Consider the following 16,362-nt stretch of genomic DNA (forward strand, 5'->3'; position numbering starts at 1 on the left):
AAAAATTGTTATATTTATTTATATTTAAAATGTTGTTTCCTTTGCTTCATTAGTGTTCTAATTATAAATTCTATTTATAAATATTTATAAATTATATTTATCAGTAAAATAAATCTTTACTGATTATATTTACTATCATTCTACTAATATATGTTGCATGTATGGTTTTTGATTATTTTTTATAAAAGTCACCTCTAAAAAATTATACAGAGGATAAAAGTCAGTGGTGTACTAGTCTTAAGAAGAATGAAAGATGTGGCCACAGAAACATTAGACAGCTCTCTATTTTTTTCAATTAATTTATTGGATACTCTCTGTATTTACATTTCAAATGTTATTTCCTCCCCCATCCCATCCCTCCTCTTCCTCAACCTGTCTCCACGAAAGTGCACCCTATTCCAATCATCCTCTCCACCTCAGTGCCTTGGCATTCCTCTACATTGGGAAAATGCACCCTCTCTGTACCAAAGGTCGTCTCTTCTCACATTGATGCCAGACACTGCTATCTTCTGCTACATATGCACCTGGAGCCATGGGTTTCTCCTTGTGTGCTCAATGGTTGGTGTTTTAGTCCATAGGAGTTGTAGAGGGTTTGGTTGGTTGATAATGTTCTTCCCATGAGGTTGCAAACCCTTTCTTATCCTTCAGTCTTTTCTCTAGTACCTTCATTGGGGTCCCCATGTTCAGTCCGATGGTTAGCTGCAAGCATGCTCAGCTGTATCTGTATGACTCTGGCAGAGCCTCTGAGGAGTCATCCCTATCTGGTCCCTGGCAATAAGCATCAGCAATAGTGCTTGGATTTGGTGGCTGCATATGGGGTAGTTCCCCAGGTGAGGCAGTCTTTGAATGATCTTTTGTTCAATCCCTGCTCCTCTATTTGACCTAAATCAATATCTCTCTCTCTCTCTCTCTCTCTCTCTCTCTCTCTCTCTCTCTCTCTCTCTCTCTCTCTCTCTCTCTCTCTCTCTCTCTCTCTCTTGCTCTCTCTCTCTTTCTCTTGCTCTCTCTCTCTCTCTCTCTCTCTCTCTCTCTCTCTCTCTCTCTCTCTCAACACACACACACACACACACTTTTGTTACCAGATAGTATCAGATTTCACAGCAAAACATGGTTTTCTTTTTTAAAATAGAGAATTTTTTCAAACACATTGCTGATAAACATTTCAGATCAGCTAGTCTGGCAGGGGCCCTGGGTATTTACATCTGTAACAAGTTCTAGTTATTGCTGGTGCTGGACCACACTTAAAAATAGATTCATTGATGAAAATAAAAGGTAAGAAATGAAAATAACCAGAAAAAGAGAGAGAAGGATGACACAAACACCTAGAACCTAAAAGAAACCCTAGTGGACATTTCTTGGTCACTGATTTTTTGCTGTGACGAGACATCACCATCATGGAAACTCTTATAAAAAGCGTGTAAATGAGGGCTGGCTGACAGTTTTTGAGGGGTTAGTCTATGACCATCACGAGAGGAAGCATGGTAGCAGGCAGTTAGTACTGGAGAAGTAGCTGAGGTACATCCCCATCCACAGGCAGCAGGCAAGAGTCAGTGGGCCTGATGTGGGCCTTTCTTCTAATCCCTAAATAGTTCCACTCCCCCGTAACTAATCTGACTAACATTCTAACATGTGAGCCTATAGGATGCATTTCAATTCAAAACCACCTCAGAAACTTAGATTAAAAAAATGGTATAGGTGTTTGGAAAGTAGAAAATAGTTATGATTACTAAAACAGCCCAATTTGGGGGCTCGGGGAGATGGCTCAGCAATTATGAGCACTTACTGCTTTGCAGAAGAACATGATCTGGCTCCCAGCATCCACAGGTCAGCTCACAATTGTTACTCCAGTTTCCTGGGCTCTGATACATTCCTCTGGTCTTTGCATGCTCCTGCATTTACACAATACACACAGATTCATGCAGACACATCATTTTTATAAAAAAAAATAAACAAAACTCCTAACCCATTGTATACCTACATTCATTACTTAAAAATAACTTTTAGTGTATGTACTTAAGGTTTACAATGTGATTGGCTAGATGGAACTATACTTCAAATGGAGGGAATATCTCTAGTGCTAGATGAGTGGGTTTTCACTGGCTTTGTCAAACCACCAATTATAGGCCATTCACCCATCTCATCTCCAATGCAAGACTCAGAAGAACTCTTGGCCTGATTTGCTTATAATTCAAGTAACTGTGTAAAATATTTTTTTTAAAAAACAGAATTGGTATTTTATATGTAAATGTGATAGAAATGTTAAAACTAAACTTTATGTTTTTGATGTTCTTTCCTCAGCATAAGATTAACAAATGATTGTACAATACAAATGGAAAAGAGATACAGTGACGTGCAGAGACAGGCAACTTGTTAGCTTCGCTAAGAGAAAGGGAAAGTGAGTTACTTAGAGAAGCAGACTTTCAAAGGACTAAAGCAGAGTCTCCAGTTCTTTTTAAAATGTATTAGGAGAGGAGTACTTTCGACTGGGCAATGTCCTGAAAATGTTTATTAACACAAAATGTGCATTGATTTTATAGAAGAAAAATGAAATGTTGCACAACTATAGACAGCTGTAATATTTATAATTATTGAAGGAAACCCCATTGGGTTAGTCACTTCAGGCCATTGTAACAAAGTACAGGAATATATATCTTAAGGTCAAAAGACCTATTTGGCTTTAGGTTGCAGAAGGCTCTGTCTGTCATTGGCTGACTCGTTTTTTTTTTAGTCTTGTGTTGAGGAGAATTAAAATCACGGCAGAAAGGCACACATGGTGAAGAGGCTTATGTCATGTCAGTCAAGAAACAGAGTGAGGAGAGAGGAAGCCTTACTGGTACCTTTCTCATCCTTCCTGCCTACATTCAGTGCAGGTCTTCCCTCATGAGCTTGTTTCTAGTCCACACAGCAGCTGCCTCTGCAAATGCCCTACCAGACACTTACAGGAGAGCATTTTAGAGCATTTTTTATCATTTCAATTGGACATTCTCTGTATTTACATTTCAGATGTTATCCCCTTTACCCTAATCCCATCCATCCCTCTTCCCCTTCCCCTTGCTTTACCCTAATCCCATCCATCCCTCCTCCCCTTCCCCTTGCTTCCCACTCCCAACCACCCACTCCCACCTCAGCACCTTGGCATTCCCCTACACTGGGAAAGTGAGTCTTCGCCTGACCAAACAACCTCAATCCAAGCAAGCTCAAATAAGTGATGCTCACTTTACTACATAGTCGTATTTTGAAAAATAATATATGGACTTAGCGGCCTGTGTGTGTGTGTGTGTGTGTGTGTGTGTGTGTGTGTGTGTGTGTACTGAACAGCATGTGTGTGAGTGCTCATGCATGTGTGCACATGTGCACAAGTGTGTATATACTGAACAGCATGTATGTGTACTGAACAGCATATGTGTGTGTACTTATGTATGTGTGTATATGTGTGTGTGTGAACAATTAAAGAAAAAGAGCCCCTAATTTGAGCAAAAGCAAAGGAGAGTGGAGAAATGGGAAAGGCGAAAATGATGTAATTATATTTTAAAGTAATAGACTAAAATTTCATGTGGATTTACTAGAGCCAGATAAAGCTTGCTGGGTATGCATAAAGTTTTGTACAATATATTTTTCTGATCAATTATTATTCACCTACATATTTTTCTCTTTCCTCATAAGTCTCTTGCTTCAGACGCTTCATTATCTAGAATTTTTATCTTTTCATTTACCATTCTGAGGTTTCTACTGTGATGTTTCATTTTATATTAAAATTTGGCTCTCCTTTTCATCTTAGAGATTTGGGTCTCATTAACTGAATATTATAACAGAAACGAATGCTCTAATAATAGTTGTGTAGAATTTAGTAGCCAAATTTGTGCATATATGTGCCTCTGAGAATCAGTGTTTCCACTTTCCTCCATCTTGTCTTTCCCCAGTGCCACCCAAATATCTTTACACTTACCCATGAGTTAGTCCCATAACTAGAATATAGATCCAGAAAGGGGAAGCTGATAAAATAGGCGATTGTTGGTTGAGAAACTAGAGTTGGAAAGGCCATTTACACTGTAGAATAATCTCCCCTGAACCTATTGTTTAAAGACTTAGGACTGACTCTGTGTTGTTTTAAAGAATGTGGTCTCATTATTCCTTTTCTTCTCCTGTGTAGCGAACCATTCATAATATTCTCTGGTGGGCTGTCTTACGACAAAGCTTGCAGAAGACCAAGTCTAACCATCATGCATGGAAAAGCAATCACAGTACTTGAAATGGATCATCCTATTGTTGAATTTCTAACTTTATGTGAAACGCCCTATCCAAATGGTAAGTGGACAAATTGAAACATTTAATTTTAGAAAGAAAAAAAAAGCATTTTTTTTTTTGAAATGACAAGTTCCTAATGAAATTAAGGTTAAATATTTTCAGTTTTGGCAGCAGACATCCACTGTGGTACAAGCCCTGTGAGCTACAGTTGCTGGCGCAGGTTCTGCACTTGCACCTACTTGGCAGACTGGAAGTAAGACAGATGTAGTGCAGCAGTGCTGGCGTTTCAGGTTCTAATATCAGGTAAGTGCTTTAAACTTTGATAAGGATGGTGGAAGCTGAGCTGGGAGGGTCCGATAGGGGGCTGGGGTGAAGTCACTTGGGGCAACTGAGGTCTCCTAATAGTCTCTCCTAGACCAGCTCCACCCATCCCATCCCAATGCCAATCAAAGTTAAAGCACTTACCTGATATCAGTGATCTGTAACTCTGGTGCTGCTGCCTCTCTTTCACATCTGGCTTGGCTTCAGATGCAGCTGCAGCACATCTGATTACTCTAGGATTGCTGATGTATGGTCAGTGATTTATTTTAATTTGGACAATAGTCATAAGACCATCAGGAGGAAAGACGCATGTGTACGCTTATCATCTTGAGTAGAGAGAGATACAAGTCCTTTTGTAAGCATAAACACGAGTCTAAACTCATAAAAAATAAAATCTGATTGCGATAAAGTATTTTAAGAAAAATTTAAAATTAAAATGTTTAAAATATAAACCATAAGTACGAATTTATGATGAAAACAATATGAATACACATTACTACATTTTCACAAGGGGACTTATAGATATAGGGCAAAGACTACTGGACTTGGGACAAAATATCTGGTTTTATGATTTACTTTGCCATTTGTTAGCTACTAAATTTATTAGCTACTAAATATCACGTGTAGAAAGGGAATAATATCACCCCAATATGATTAGTGTAAAGGCAAAGGAACATATTTTGTTAACTATGAAAATATGTATGTTGTGTTTAATTGCTAAATATTTTGATTTCCTTTAAATTATTTAGCTTTATTTTTAAATATGTAATAAATAACAATGTATAAGTTTATTTTGACAGTTACAAGAGATAAGTAATCTGCATTTTTAAATAATCAACATATATTTATTAATGTTGCTGTGGCCCATACTACAAGAACTTGTTAAACTTTCAGAAGTGTGAGCATAATTTTTACATAAAGTGTATAAAGTCTGATTGGATCAATGAAATAAGTGTGAATTGTAGAGTCAAAGTAATGCATGATTATGATGCTGAGTTACATGGTTTATAGTATAAATAACCTACTATTTTATAGCTGGTTAAATGACTGAAACATTTGGGAAATTTCTCATTGAGAAACAGAACTTAAGCATACTTTTGGAGAATATTGAGTAAAGGTTTTATAAACCAAGGGTTTGATAAGATCAATTTAGAAGAAAGCTTCTAAGCTTTTAGAAGATGTTTGGGGAGATGCAGAACTCTGAGGAAATAGTAACATGAAAGAAAGCACCAGTTCTAGTAGGGTTTGTCCAATGAATAGGTAGGTTTCAAGAGAGAATTTCAAAATCCAAACTGCAGCGAAGACATTTGTAAATAATATACATTTAATGTAACTGGGTGTGCTGTTTTACTCATATAATCTCACAGCTGGGGAGACTGGGCAAGAAGAGTGCCATGAGTTCAAGGCCAGCCTGAGCTACATAGTGAACTTTAGTACAGCCTGTGCTACAGTGTGCCAGACCTTGTTTCAAAATAATCTAAAAAAAAAAAAAAACAAAAAAACAAAACAAAAAACTTAAGCCCAAACCACTTCAGGTCATACACAGTCACAGGTTGTTTGTTTCTGTTTTGTTTTATTTTACTATTTTTAAATTTATTTTTCTGTCATATATTACATTCCCATCACAGTTTCTCCTCCCTCTTTCTCTCCAGTCCCTTCCCCCTACCCTATCTTTCACCCATGATCTATTTCTCTATTTCCCTTCAGAAAAGGTAGGTCCATGGATATCGATCAAATGTGGCCTACCAAACTGTCGTTGAGGGAAGGTGCCTAGTATCATAAGTTTTGTTGTTGCTTTTAAAGTAAGATAGATAGTAAGATTGAGTAGTTACTAGAGAGCAAAAATTAGAAAAAATATTTTTCAATATTTACTCATGATTTATCATAATTTGAATATTCTTTGGAGTTATGAATATGGATAACAAAGGTTAGAAACATGTAGGAAGGAAATGTAGAGGCAGCAGAAAGGAAACTAAAAACACAGAACTAAAAACTAAAGTTAGGAATATTCCTCCTGTCAAGAGCATCTGAAATAGAAGTCCAGTGTCTGTTGTTGCAAAGACCAGACATCATATGCTTTGTGCTTGTAAAGCTTTGAACATCACAAGCAATGCAAGCATGATTTATAATGATTTTAATAAAGTACACATCTGCTAATTCATGCACATTCTCCCACAACTGGATTAGTAAGTCTGTTTTTCAGAAAACTGATAAATACAATTTAACTTTTAATTTATCATATTTAAGAAGTGGTTTTAACTATACTCGTGATACTATGAAAGTATTAACTAATCAAATGTATTTTAGTTATTCAAACACTGAATATATCAAGGCAACAGAAAAGAAAGCCTTTGACATTATATAATTAAGTTTCTCACAGGCTTTCCAGAGTTATCCAATGCTATTTATCTTTTTAGTTATTCTCTTCAGATATACATATAATTAAGTATACATTATCTTGTTTTTATGCAAATTACAGAAGACTCTGTACCATCTTGTTAATATATTTTGATTATTATTTTATATTAGATAATAGGGAATTTCAGTCTTCTTACAGCTACATAATGATGAATGTCATTCTCAGGCTAAAGCAAGTTATTAATAATTTTAATACTGCTGATACTTTATGATATCTGATGATTTAACTCATTCTTATACAACTCAAATGCTTTTTTAAACATTGTTAATTGGATTATTACCTAGAGTAATAACTATAATCAGAGCTTGCCAGTTCACATCTGTATTTAGTTGGCCAGTCATCTCTAAGCTTCTCAAATGATGGAGTTCTCTTCAGAATAATAACTATAATAGAACTTTGCACCCTTTAGTGGTAGGAGCAAGGGTTAAAAGGTGAGACACACCAACCTATTAGCTATAAATATTATCATGTATGTTTTTAATATAACTTTTGTAACAGTGAAAGGTAGTTATAAATGTGCCATTTCAGTGGAAAAGGAACTTCATGTCAAGGAATGTGACACCCAAGACAAAACTTTTAGTAGATCATAGGCAAAGAATAGAGTCCAGCATAGGTTCCTAAAGAAGTTTTTAGTAGCTGGCACAATGTCCAAAGGACTTCTGTGAAAGGGAAACTTCTGCTGACAGTTTTGATTTGTGCGGGAACAATAATAACTTTTGGCAAATATAACCATCGAAAATGTTAATTTATCTATGACTTTAGTTCATACATGATAGTGCTTCAGCTATTATACCGTCTAACACTTGATATAAGCTGAGCCTATGATTTTCCTAAATTGGAATCTTAGTGTTTTTTAGACTAACACCAAATTGTATTACAGTAATGCTGAGAAATTTAAAACAACTCTAGAGATAGAATGGGAAAGTCTCAGTATGAGAACAGTTTGGGTATCGAGCTATAGCAAATGACATATTGTCATATAGATAGTTACTTGAACACCAGTGAATTCTAACCCTAATTCTCATTTAATTGAGTTTGCTTTTGTGTTTTTCTCTGATATGAATGTGGTCCGTAAATATAAACTTGAGTAAGCACAGTCGCTTCTCCAGTCTCGAAGTTACTCTGAAGACTGTCTACCCTAGTATTTGAATTTCCCACCTGAGACTTGAATCCTGTGTAGAAAATACCTATTGAGTGATTATTGAATTTCAAATTAGTTGTTTTCAGACTAGCCATTAGGCACTGGTGTAATGAAAACAAGGTGGCAGATAGAGTTGAAAGCCCTGGGTTGAAATTACAGAGAAACTACTGGTTGGTGACCCTATGCCTCTTTGGATGTGTTTCCTCAACACCATTGGAAAAAAAATAACACTTGTAGCTACAGAGATTCAGAGGTCACATATATAAAATGTTTTCATAGATACAGTGTCTTTAAACAGAGAATTTTCACTGTGGCTTTCCCCATTAGTCCTTTATTGTAAATGAAAAACAATGCTTTCTTTGGCTCTTAACTAAATCACCACCGATCCCTGTCTAAAAGCAATTACGTTTTATATATGGCTGTCATTTTCTATAGCTCCTGAATTCTTACTTCTTCACTTGTTCACCGCTCGTATACTTCCCTAGAACAAGCTCTAGAAGAAAGATTTATGGTCACTCTTATTCTCCATATAGCCTTTGGATTTTGAGACAGTTTCTAGGATGTGATAGAGGGAGAGTGGGAAGGAAAGAAATGATGTAAAGCAGACTGGATTTTAGAAACTTGAAAATCTTAGATTATCTCGCACTGTTTTTTATTGGCTCCTGCACACAAGAAAAAAACTATAAGCGTATGCTAAACCATACTGACTTGAAGAACTCGTCTAACTCTAAGTGGTTTATTATCATAGTGAGGTGATTGTGTGTCATATCCCAGAGAAGCAGTTAGTGCTCTCAGTTTGTCTCCTAGTAGTCATGAGTAAGAGCTAAAATATTAAGGCTATGGATATAATTGTCATTGTAAGGTTGAGGTGACTCCCTCACTCTCTTCAAATAGCCCAGGATAACTATCACTGCAGGAGTATAGAAATATGTTTTATATAGATGGTTTTTCCTAGTTCTGTTAGAGATCTTAATATTATGTTTATCAAATACAACATGTATTTTTATTAAAGTACTCTTTGTCACTCTAGCTCATAATTTGTTTTTTTCCATCATTTAAATAAGATCTCTATATGAGATAAAGGAAATACTGTGTTGATGGTTTAAATAAAATATGTGTTATGGAAACGTTTCAATGTTTTTCTTTGTGTTGTAGAATTTCAAGAACCCTATGCTGTTGCTGTACTTCTAGAGAAAGATCTCATCGTAGTTGATCTGACACAAACCAAGTAAGTTGTTCATAATTGCACCAGATACTTTTTAATTTTATTCAGCCCAATACAAATGCAGTGGCACACTTTAGATAACTGGCAATGGTCTTCTCTAGATAGTGAGTTTTCCTTACATGAAAATTGTCTTGCTAAAGTTATAGAAATGTAATTTGGTTAAATGATAAAAAGCGAGCCAGGAGAGTTTGAGGAACAGAAAATAACCAGTCATCTTAAGAGTAACATGGATGTTTGGACACAACATTTGGACAACCAAAACACAAGGAATCACTTTTTTTTTCATTTTTGCCTTAAGCAAAAGCAGCTGTTGGAAAAGCATGTACAGAGTAAGAGCTGACCATCTGCTAGTCTATTGACGGAAGGAAAACTGATAAGAAAATCACATACACTGAAACTATTTTGAAAATATTACACCAGACGGTTCTGAAGCCTGGGATTTTTAGGGACAGAAAATGGAATGTACCTTTTAGTTCTGTATTTAAAATTAGGGAGAGATAGAATACAAACTGAAGGAAAATTGTTTCATCCCCGATACACAAATACATGGCTAGAAGACATGCCCATCAATTTCTAGTCTACTTTTATAGTCAATACAAAGGGGTAGAGTTCACCACATAAAAGGTTCAGCAGCACCTTTTATGTCTTCAGGACATGTGTATCCTCTTTGTTACTTGTTTCTCTCTATATATGACGCCTTCCTCCCTTTTATGATCCCTTTCCCGTTTGTCACATGTGCATATACGTACTTTATTCTAGACTCCATAAGGGAAAAAAATGTAGTATTTCTCCAAGTTTGGCTAACTTTGCTTAATATAATGATTACCAGGTTCTTTCATTTTCTTGCAAATGTCATGATTTCAATTTTATTTAATAAAAATCTAATTTGTATAGGTAATGCATTTTATTTATTCATTTGTGTTACCCAATGAATTAGAACTATCATTGGAACCTGGCAGAATCATCAGTTGATACACAAAGTCAATGGTTCTCCTTTCCCCCAAATCTCTCATTAGCAAATAGTGCATTAGTGAGGAACAGAGCCTCCTGAGACCCTCCTCTAGATATACTAGACTGTTAGTAGTTCCATTCTGTGCACACGCAGTGAAGTTAGCCTTGGTTGCTTTGAGTTTGTGGTTGAAATAGCTGTGTTTTTACCAGAAGATTTCTCTTCATAGCCTTCTCCCCATATCAGCTCTTACATCCTTTTCCATTTCAATTCTCTTTTCAGTGTTCCATGAACTAAAGATAGGGTGATATAAATGTCTTATTTAAGGCTTAACACTCAGCCACTACATGTTCTTATTACCTTGTGCAGCTATGTTACACCTCTATTTTACTTTACAGTTCACTGGAGAGACTGAGAAGGAAAGTAGTGTACCACTATGGGTATAAACAAATATTGTAAAAGTAGTTCTGTCTATGTAAATTGCTAAACATGAGCATTCTGTTCCCACCTTGAGACTGAGTCTCCATAGCAAAGGTCACGTGACCAGATTTACAGAAATAGACATGGAGTAGGTCTCAAATCAAATCAGAGGTTGTGTACCCTCAGAATGGTAGGGCCACTATTGCACAAGTGGTAGCCTCTTGTCCCCCTACTACCCCCATGTTGATCTTTTCGGTTGTGAAACTCGTAATTGGGTAAAGCCGTTGATAGTATTTCTACCCCAGCAGCCCACATAGAAGCTTCTCTGACTTCAGGACTTCTAGGACTACAAAAGTTACCTGCCAAGAGGAGACTTCGACTCACTTTCAGCTTATTTCCAATTCCTGTGACAATTCCCCACCTTGTCTCCTTTCTAGGTTACTGTCTTCTACTCGTATTCTAAATTGAACATACAAAATTAGAGATTTGATTTAGGACCTACATATAATGAAAACGTGTGGTGTGCATATGATGGATAGGGTGGATTTGTTTTTCTGTATCTCAGGATAAAAGGGTTAGAGCCGCCCCTCTACCTGCAAATTATCTAACATCATTTTTGTTCCCAGCTGAGTAAAACCCCAGTGCACCACGTTTACATTATCTAGTCATTATTGTGGACATCTTCCCTTCTCTTCTAGATGTTATAAAATTTCATGTACTACATTAAGGTCATTGATTTTTTGTTTTGTTTTAACAGGATGGGGGTCTCATTTCATTCTTATTCACACAGACATCTAGTTTTCACAACACCATTTGTTGACAATGTTGTCTTTCCTCCATTATGCAATTTTGTGGAAAAATCATATGTCCATAGTTGTATGGACTTTGTATGTGTGTGTGTGTGTGTGTGTGTGTGTGTGTGTGTGTGTATACAATTTACATCCAGCTCACTAACCTTCCTCCTAGTCACCTCCTCCCACAGTCCGTCCCCCTCCCCTTCTCCTCTGAAAGGGTGGAGGCATGCCCTGAGTATCCCCTCATCCTGTCAAGTCTCTGGGGGCTAGGCACATCCTTTCCACTGAGGCCAGACAAGGCAGCACAGCCAGAACATATTCCACAGACAGCAAACAGCCACCACTCCAGTTGTTCAGGATCCACATGAAGGCCAAACTGCACTTCTGCTACATATGTGTGAGGAGGTTTTGGTCCAGCCCATGTATGTTCTTTGGTTGGTGCTTCAGTATCTGAGAGCCCTAAGGGTCCAGGTTAGTTGACTCTACTGGTCTTCTTATAGAGTTTCTATCCCCTTTGGGGCCTTCAGTCCTTCCACCAACTCTTCCAAGAGTCTCCTAGCTTCATCCACTGTTTGGCTATGAGTCTCTGCATTCTTCTGAATCAGCTGCTGGGTGGAGCTTCACAGAGGACAGCAATGCTAGACTGTGTCTTTAAGCACAGCAGAGTATCATTAACAGTGTCAGGGATTACTGCTTGCCATGGGAATGGGTCTGTAGTTGGGTCAGTTATTGGATGGCTATTCCATCTCCTATCCCTGCTTTTCTTTTAGACAGGATAAGTTTGGGTTGGAGTTTTGAGACTTTCATGCTATCTCTCTGATCAATATATGTGAGAATGTGTGTGTGTGTGTGTATGTGTGTGCGCGCGTGCCACTACAACCCTTCTTAGTACTATAATTTTGTTGTATAACTTAAAATTAGGTATAATAATGTCTCTATTATTTTTTTTTGCTCAGTCTCTATTATTTTGTCCATCCAGGGTAGTTTATTTTTCCATATGAATTTTAAGATTTTCTTCAATTTCTGTGAATAATGGCATGGGATTTCGATTGAGATTGAATGAATCTGTAGATTACTTTTGGTAGGATTACTATTTTTCACAACATTGTAACAACTGATGAATGAGGAGAAGCATTTGCACCTTTCTTTTTCTTTTCCTTTTTTTTTTTAATTCTTAAATTTTTTTTTACAGTCCAGTCTTTATCTCTCTCTCGGTCTGACTAACTCTTCTACCCCACCTGTGTCACCCAGAGGATATCCTCACAAACCACCAGACCTCCTACTTCCTAGAGCCTAAAACCTCTCAAGGATTATGTGCATCTTCTCTCAGTGAGGTCAGACCCAGCAGTCCTCTGCTGTGTATGTGTCAGCAGCCTCATATCAGCTGCTGTATGCTGCCTGGTTGGTGGTTCACTCTCTGAGAGATCTCGAGGGTCCAGGTTATTTGAGACTGCTGGTCTTCCGATGAGGTCAACTTCTTCCTCAGCTTCTTCCAGCCTTTCCCCAACTCAACCACAGGAGTCAACAAATCCAGTCCGATGGTTGGCTGTAAGAGTCTGCTTTTGTCTGAGTCAGCTGCTTGTTGGGCCTCTCAGAGGACAGGCATGTCTGTAGGCCCATCATAGCATGAGTAATGGTGTCAGGCCTTGGGGCCTCTCACTGAGCTTGATTCCACTTTGTGCCTGTCACTGGACTTCCTTTTGCTCAGGCTCTTCTTCATTTTTGTCCCTGTAGTTCTTACAGACAAGAACAATTCTGGGTCAGAGTTTTTGGCTGTGGGTTGGCAACCCCATCCCTTCACTTGATGTCCTGTTTTTCTGCTGGAGTTTCCCTTTCCCCACTGTAGGGTATTTCATCAAAAGTCCCTCCCCTTGAGTCCTCAGAGTCTCTCACCTCCCAGGTCTCTGGTACATTCTAGAGGATCCCCCCACCTTCTACCTCCTGAGGTTGCTTGTTTTCCAGTCTTTACACTGACCCTCAGGGCTTCAGTCCTGTTACCCCCCAATCCGCAATACCTGATCATATTCCCCCTTTCCCCTCCCTGTTCCCTTTTCCACCCAGGTCCCTCCTTCCCTCAAACCCTGTGATTGCTTCCCCACCCCCCAGTGGGATTGAGGCATCCTCACTTGGGCCCTTTGACTTGTTAACCTTCATGAATTCTGTGAGTTATTTCCTGGGAATTATGTACTTTTTGGCTAATATACACTTATTAGTACATACCATCTATGTCCTTTGGCGTCTGAGTTACCTCACTCGGGATGATATTTTCTAGTTCCATCCACTTTTCTGCAAAACTCATAATGTCTTTTTTCTTAATAGCTGAGGAGTATTCCATTGTATAGATAAACTATATTTTTTGCATTCATGCTTCTGGCTACCACAAATAAGGTTGCTATGAACATAGTGGAGCATGTGTCCCTGTGGCATAGTAGAGCATCTTTTGAGTATATGTCCAAGAATGATATAGCTGGGTCTTCAGGTAGATCTATTTCCAATTTTCTGAGGAACCTCCAGATTGATTTCCAGAGTGGTTTTACCAGTTTCCAATCCCACCAACAATGGAGATGTGTGCGTTTTTTTCCACATCCTTGCCAGTATATGCCATCACTTGCACCTGAGTTTTTTATCTTAGCCATTCTGATTGGTGCAAGATAGAATCTCAGAGGGGTTTGATTTACATTTCTCTGATCACTAAGGACTTTGAATATTTATTTAAGTGCTTCTTGATCATTTGAAATTCCTCTGTTGTGAATTCTCTGTTTAGTTCTAAACTTGATTTTTTGATTAGATTGATTAATTTTTTGGTGGTTAGCTTCTTGAGCTCTTCATATATTTTGGATATTAATCCTCTATCAGATGTTGGGTTAGTGAGGAAGTTTTTCACAATCTGTAGGCTGCTGAACTGTCCTATTGACTATGTCCTTTGCCTTATAGAAGCTTTCCAATTTCATGAGCTCCCCCAAATTCTTTATCTTAAAGCCTGGGCCATTGAAATTCTGTTTAGAAATTTTTTTTCCTTGTGCCTATGAGTTCCAGGCTCTTTTCCACATTCTCTTCTTTTAGATTCAATGTATCTGGTTTTATGTTGAGGTCCTTGATCCACTTGGAATTGAGCTTTGTGCAAGATGACAAATTTTTATCTATCTTTATTTTTTCTATATATAGACTACCAGTTAGACCAACACCATTTATTAAAGATGCTTTCTTTTTTCCATTGTATATTCTTGGCTACTTTGCCAAAGATCAAGTGTCTGTAAGTGTGGGGTTTTCTTTCTGGGTCTTCAGTTCTATTCCATTGATCAACATTTCTGTCTCTGTACCAATACCATGCAGGTTTTTTTTTTTAAATCACTATCTCTTTAATATAGCTTGATGTCAGGAATGATGATACCTCCAGAAGTTCTTTTATTGCTAAGAATTGTTTTCACTATTCTGGGTTTTTTCCTTTCCAGATGAATTTGAGAATTACTCTTTCTATCTCTTTGAAAAATAAAATTGTATTGGGATTTTGATGGGGATTGCATTGAATTGATAGATTGCTTTTGGTAGAATATCCATTTTAATATGTTAATTCTAAAAATCTATGAGCATGGGAGCCCTCTCCATTTTCTGAGGTCTTCATCAGTTTCTTTCTTGAGAGACTTGAAGTTATTGTCATACAGATCTTTTACTTGTTTGGATAGAGTTACACCAAGATATTTTATATTTATAAATATTGTGAAGGGTATTGTTTCCTTTTCTCAGCCTGTTCATCATTTGTGTAAAGGAAGGCTACTGATTTATTTGAATTAATTAATTTTATATCTAGAGACTTTGCTGAAGTTGTTTATCAGCTATAGAAGTTCTCTGGAAGAATTTTTTGGATTGCTTATGTATACTATCATATCACCTGCAAATAGTGATACATTGGCTTCTTCTTTGTCAATTTGTATTCCCCTGATCTCGTTTTGTTGTCTTATTGCTCTATCTAGAACTTCAAGTACTATATTTAACAGACGTGGGGAGAGTTGGCATCCTTGTCTTGTCCCTGATTTTAATGGGTTTGTTGTATATTGCATTTATTATATTTAGGTATGGACCTTGAATTCCTGATCTCATGAGTACTTTTAATGTGAAAGGTATTGTATTTTGTCAAATATTTTTTTCAGCATCTAATGTGATTTTTTTTTCATTGAGTTTATTTATGTAATGGATTGCCTTAATGGATCTTTGTATATTGAACCAACCATGCTTTCCTGGGATGAAGCCTACGTGATTGTGGTGAATGATCATTTTGAAGTGTTCTTGGATTCAGTTTGTGAGAATTTTATTGAGGATTTTTGCATTGATATTTGTAAGTGAAATTAATCTGATGTTCTCTTTTTGTATTGGGTCCTTATGTGGTTTACAGTAATTGTGTCTTCATAGAATGAGTTAGGCAGTATTCATTCTGTTTCTATTTTATGGAACAGTTTGAGGAATATTGGTAGTATTTCTTCTTTGAAGGTCTGGTAGAATTCTGCACTAAAGCCATCTGGCCCTGGGCCTTTTCTTTGGTTGGGAGGTTTTTAATGATTTCTTCTATTTCCTTAGGAAATATGGGTCAGTTTAGATGGTTTACCTGCTTTTAATTTAACTTTGGTACCTGGTATCTGTTGCAGTAAATATTAAAAAAATAAAAGTTTTATGTCTTTTCTGGCCCTGAGGTCTCACTCCTCAGGCCCGACCCTGATAGGGAGCCATGTGCATCTCTGGCGCCCGGTCAAAGCCATCACCACGGCCCAACTAGTCCACACAACTCCCTTCACTTGGTGGTTTACTACCACCTGTTCTCTGCCTCTGTTCCAGGTTGATTTTGTACCCCCAAAT

The 16,362-nt window shown here is 37.3% G+C and overlaps 1 protein-coding gene across 4 annotated transcripts in view; it reads left to right on the forward strand.

Annotated features, from left to right (window-relative positions):
- The window catches only part of STXBP5L (syntaxin binding protein 5L), a gene marked incomplete at both ends in the record, with an annotated part of 275,448 nt that overhangs the window by 134,056 nt on the left and 125,030 nt on the right, over nt 1-16,362 (forward strand). For all 4 annotated transcript variants that reach the window (XM_080918648.1, XM_080918650.1, XM_080918649.1 and 1 more), the window contains 2 exons: nt 4,151-4,305; nt 9,282-9,354. In XM_080918648.1, the coding sequence (XP_080774774.1) occupies nt 4,151-4,305; nt 9,282-9,354 (228 nt within the window). The remainder of the gene's footprint in view (nt 1-4,150; nt 4,306-9,281; nt 9,355-16,362) is intronic.

The sequence above is a fragment of the Micromys minutus genome (assembly GCF_963924665.1).
Source record: "Micromys minutus genome assembly, chromosome: 7".
In the NCBI taxonomy this organism is placed as follows: domain Eukaryota; kingdom Metazoa; phylum Chordata; class Mammalia; order Rodentia; family Muridae; genus Micromys; species Micromys minutus.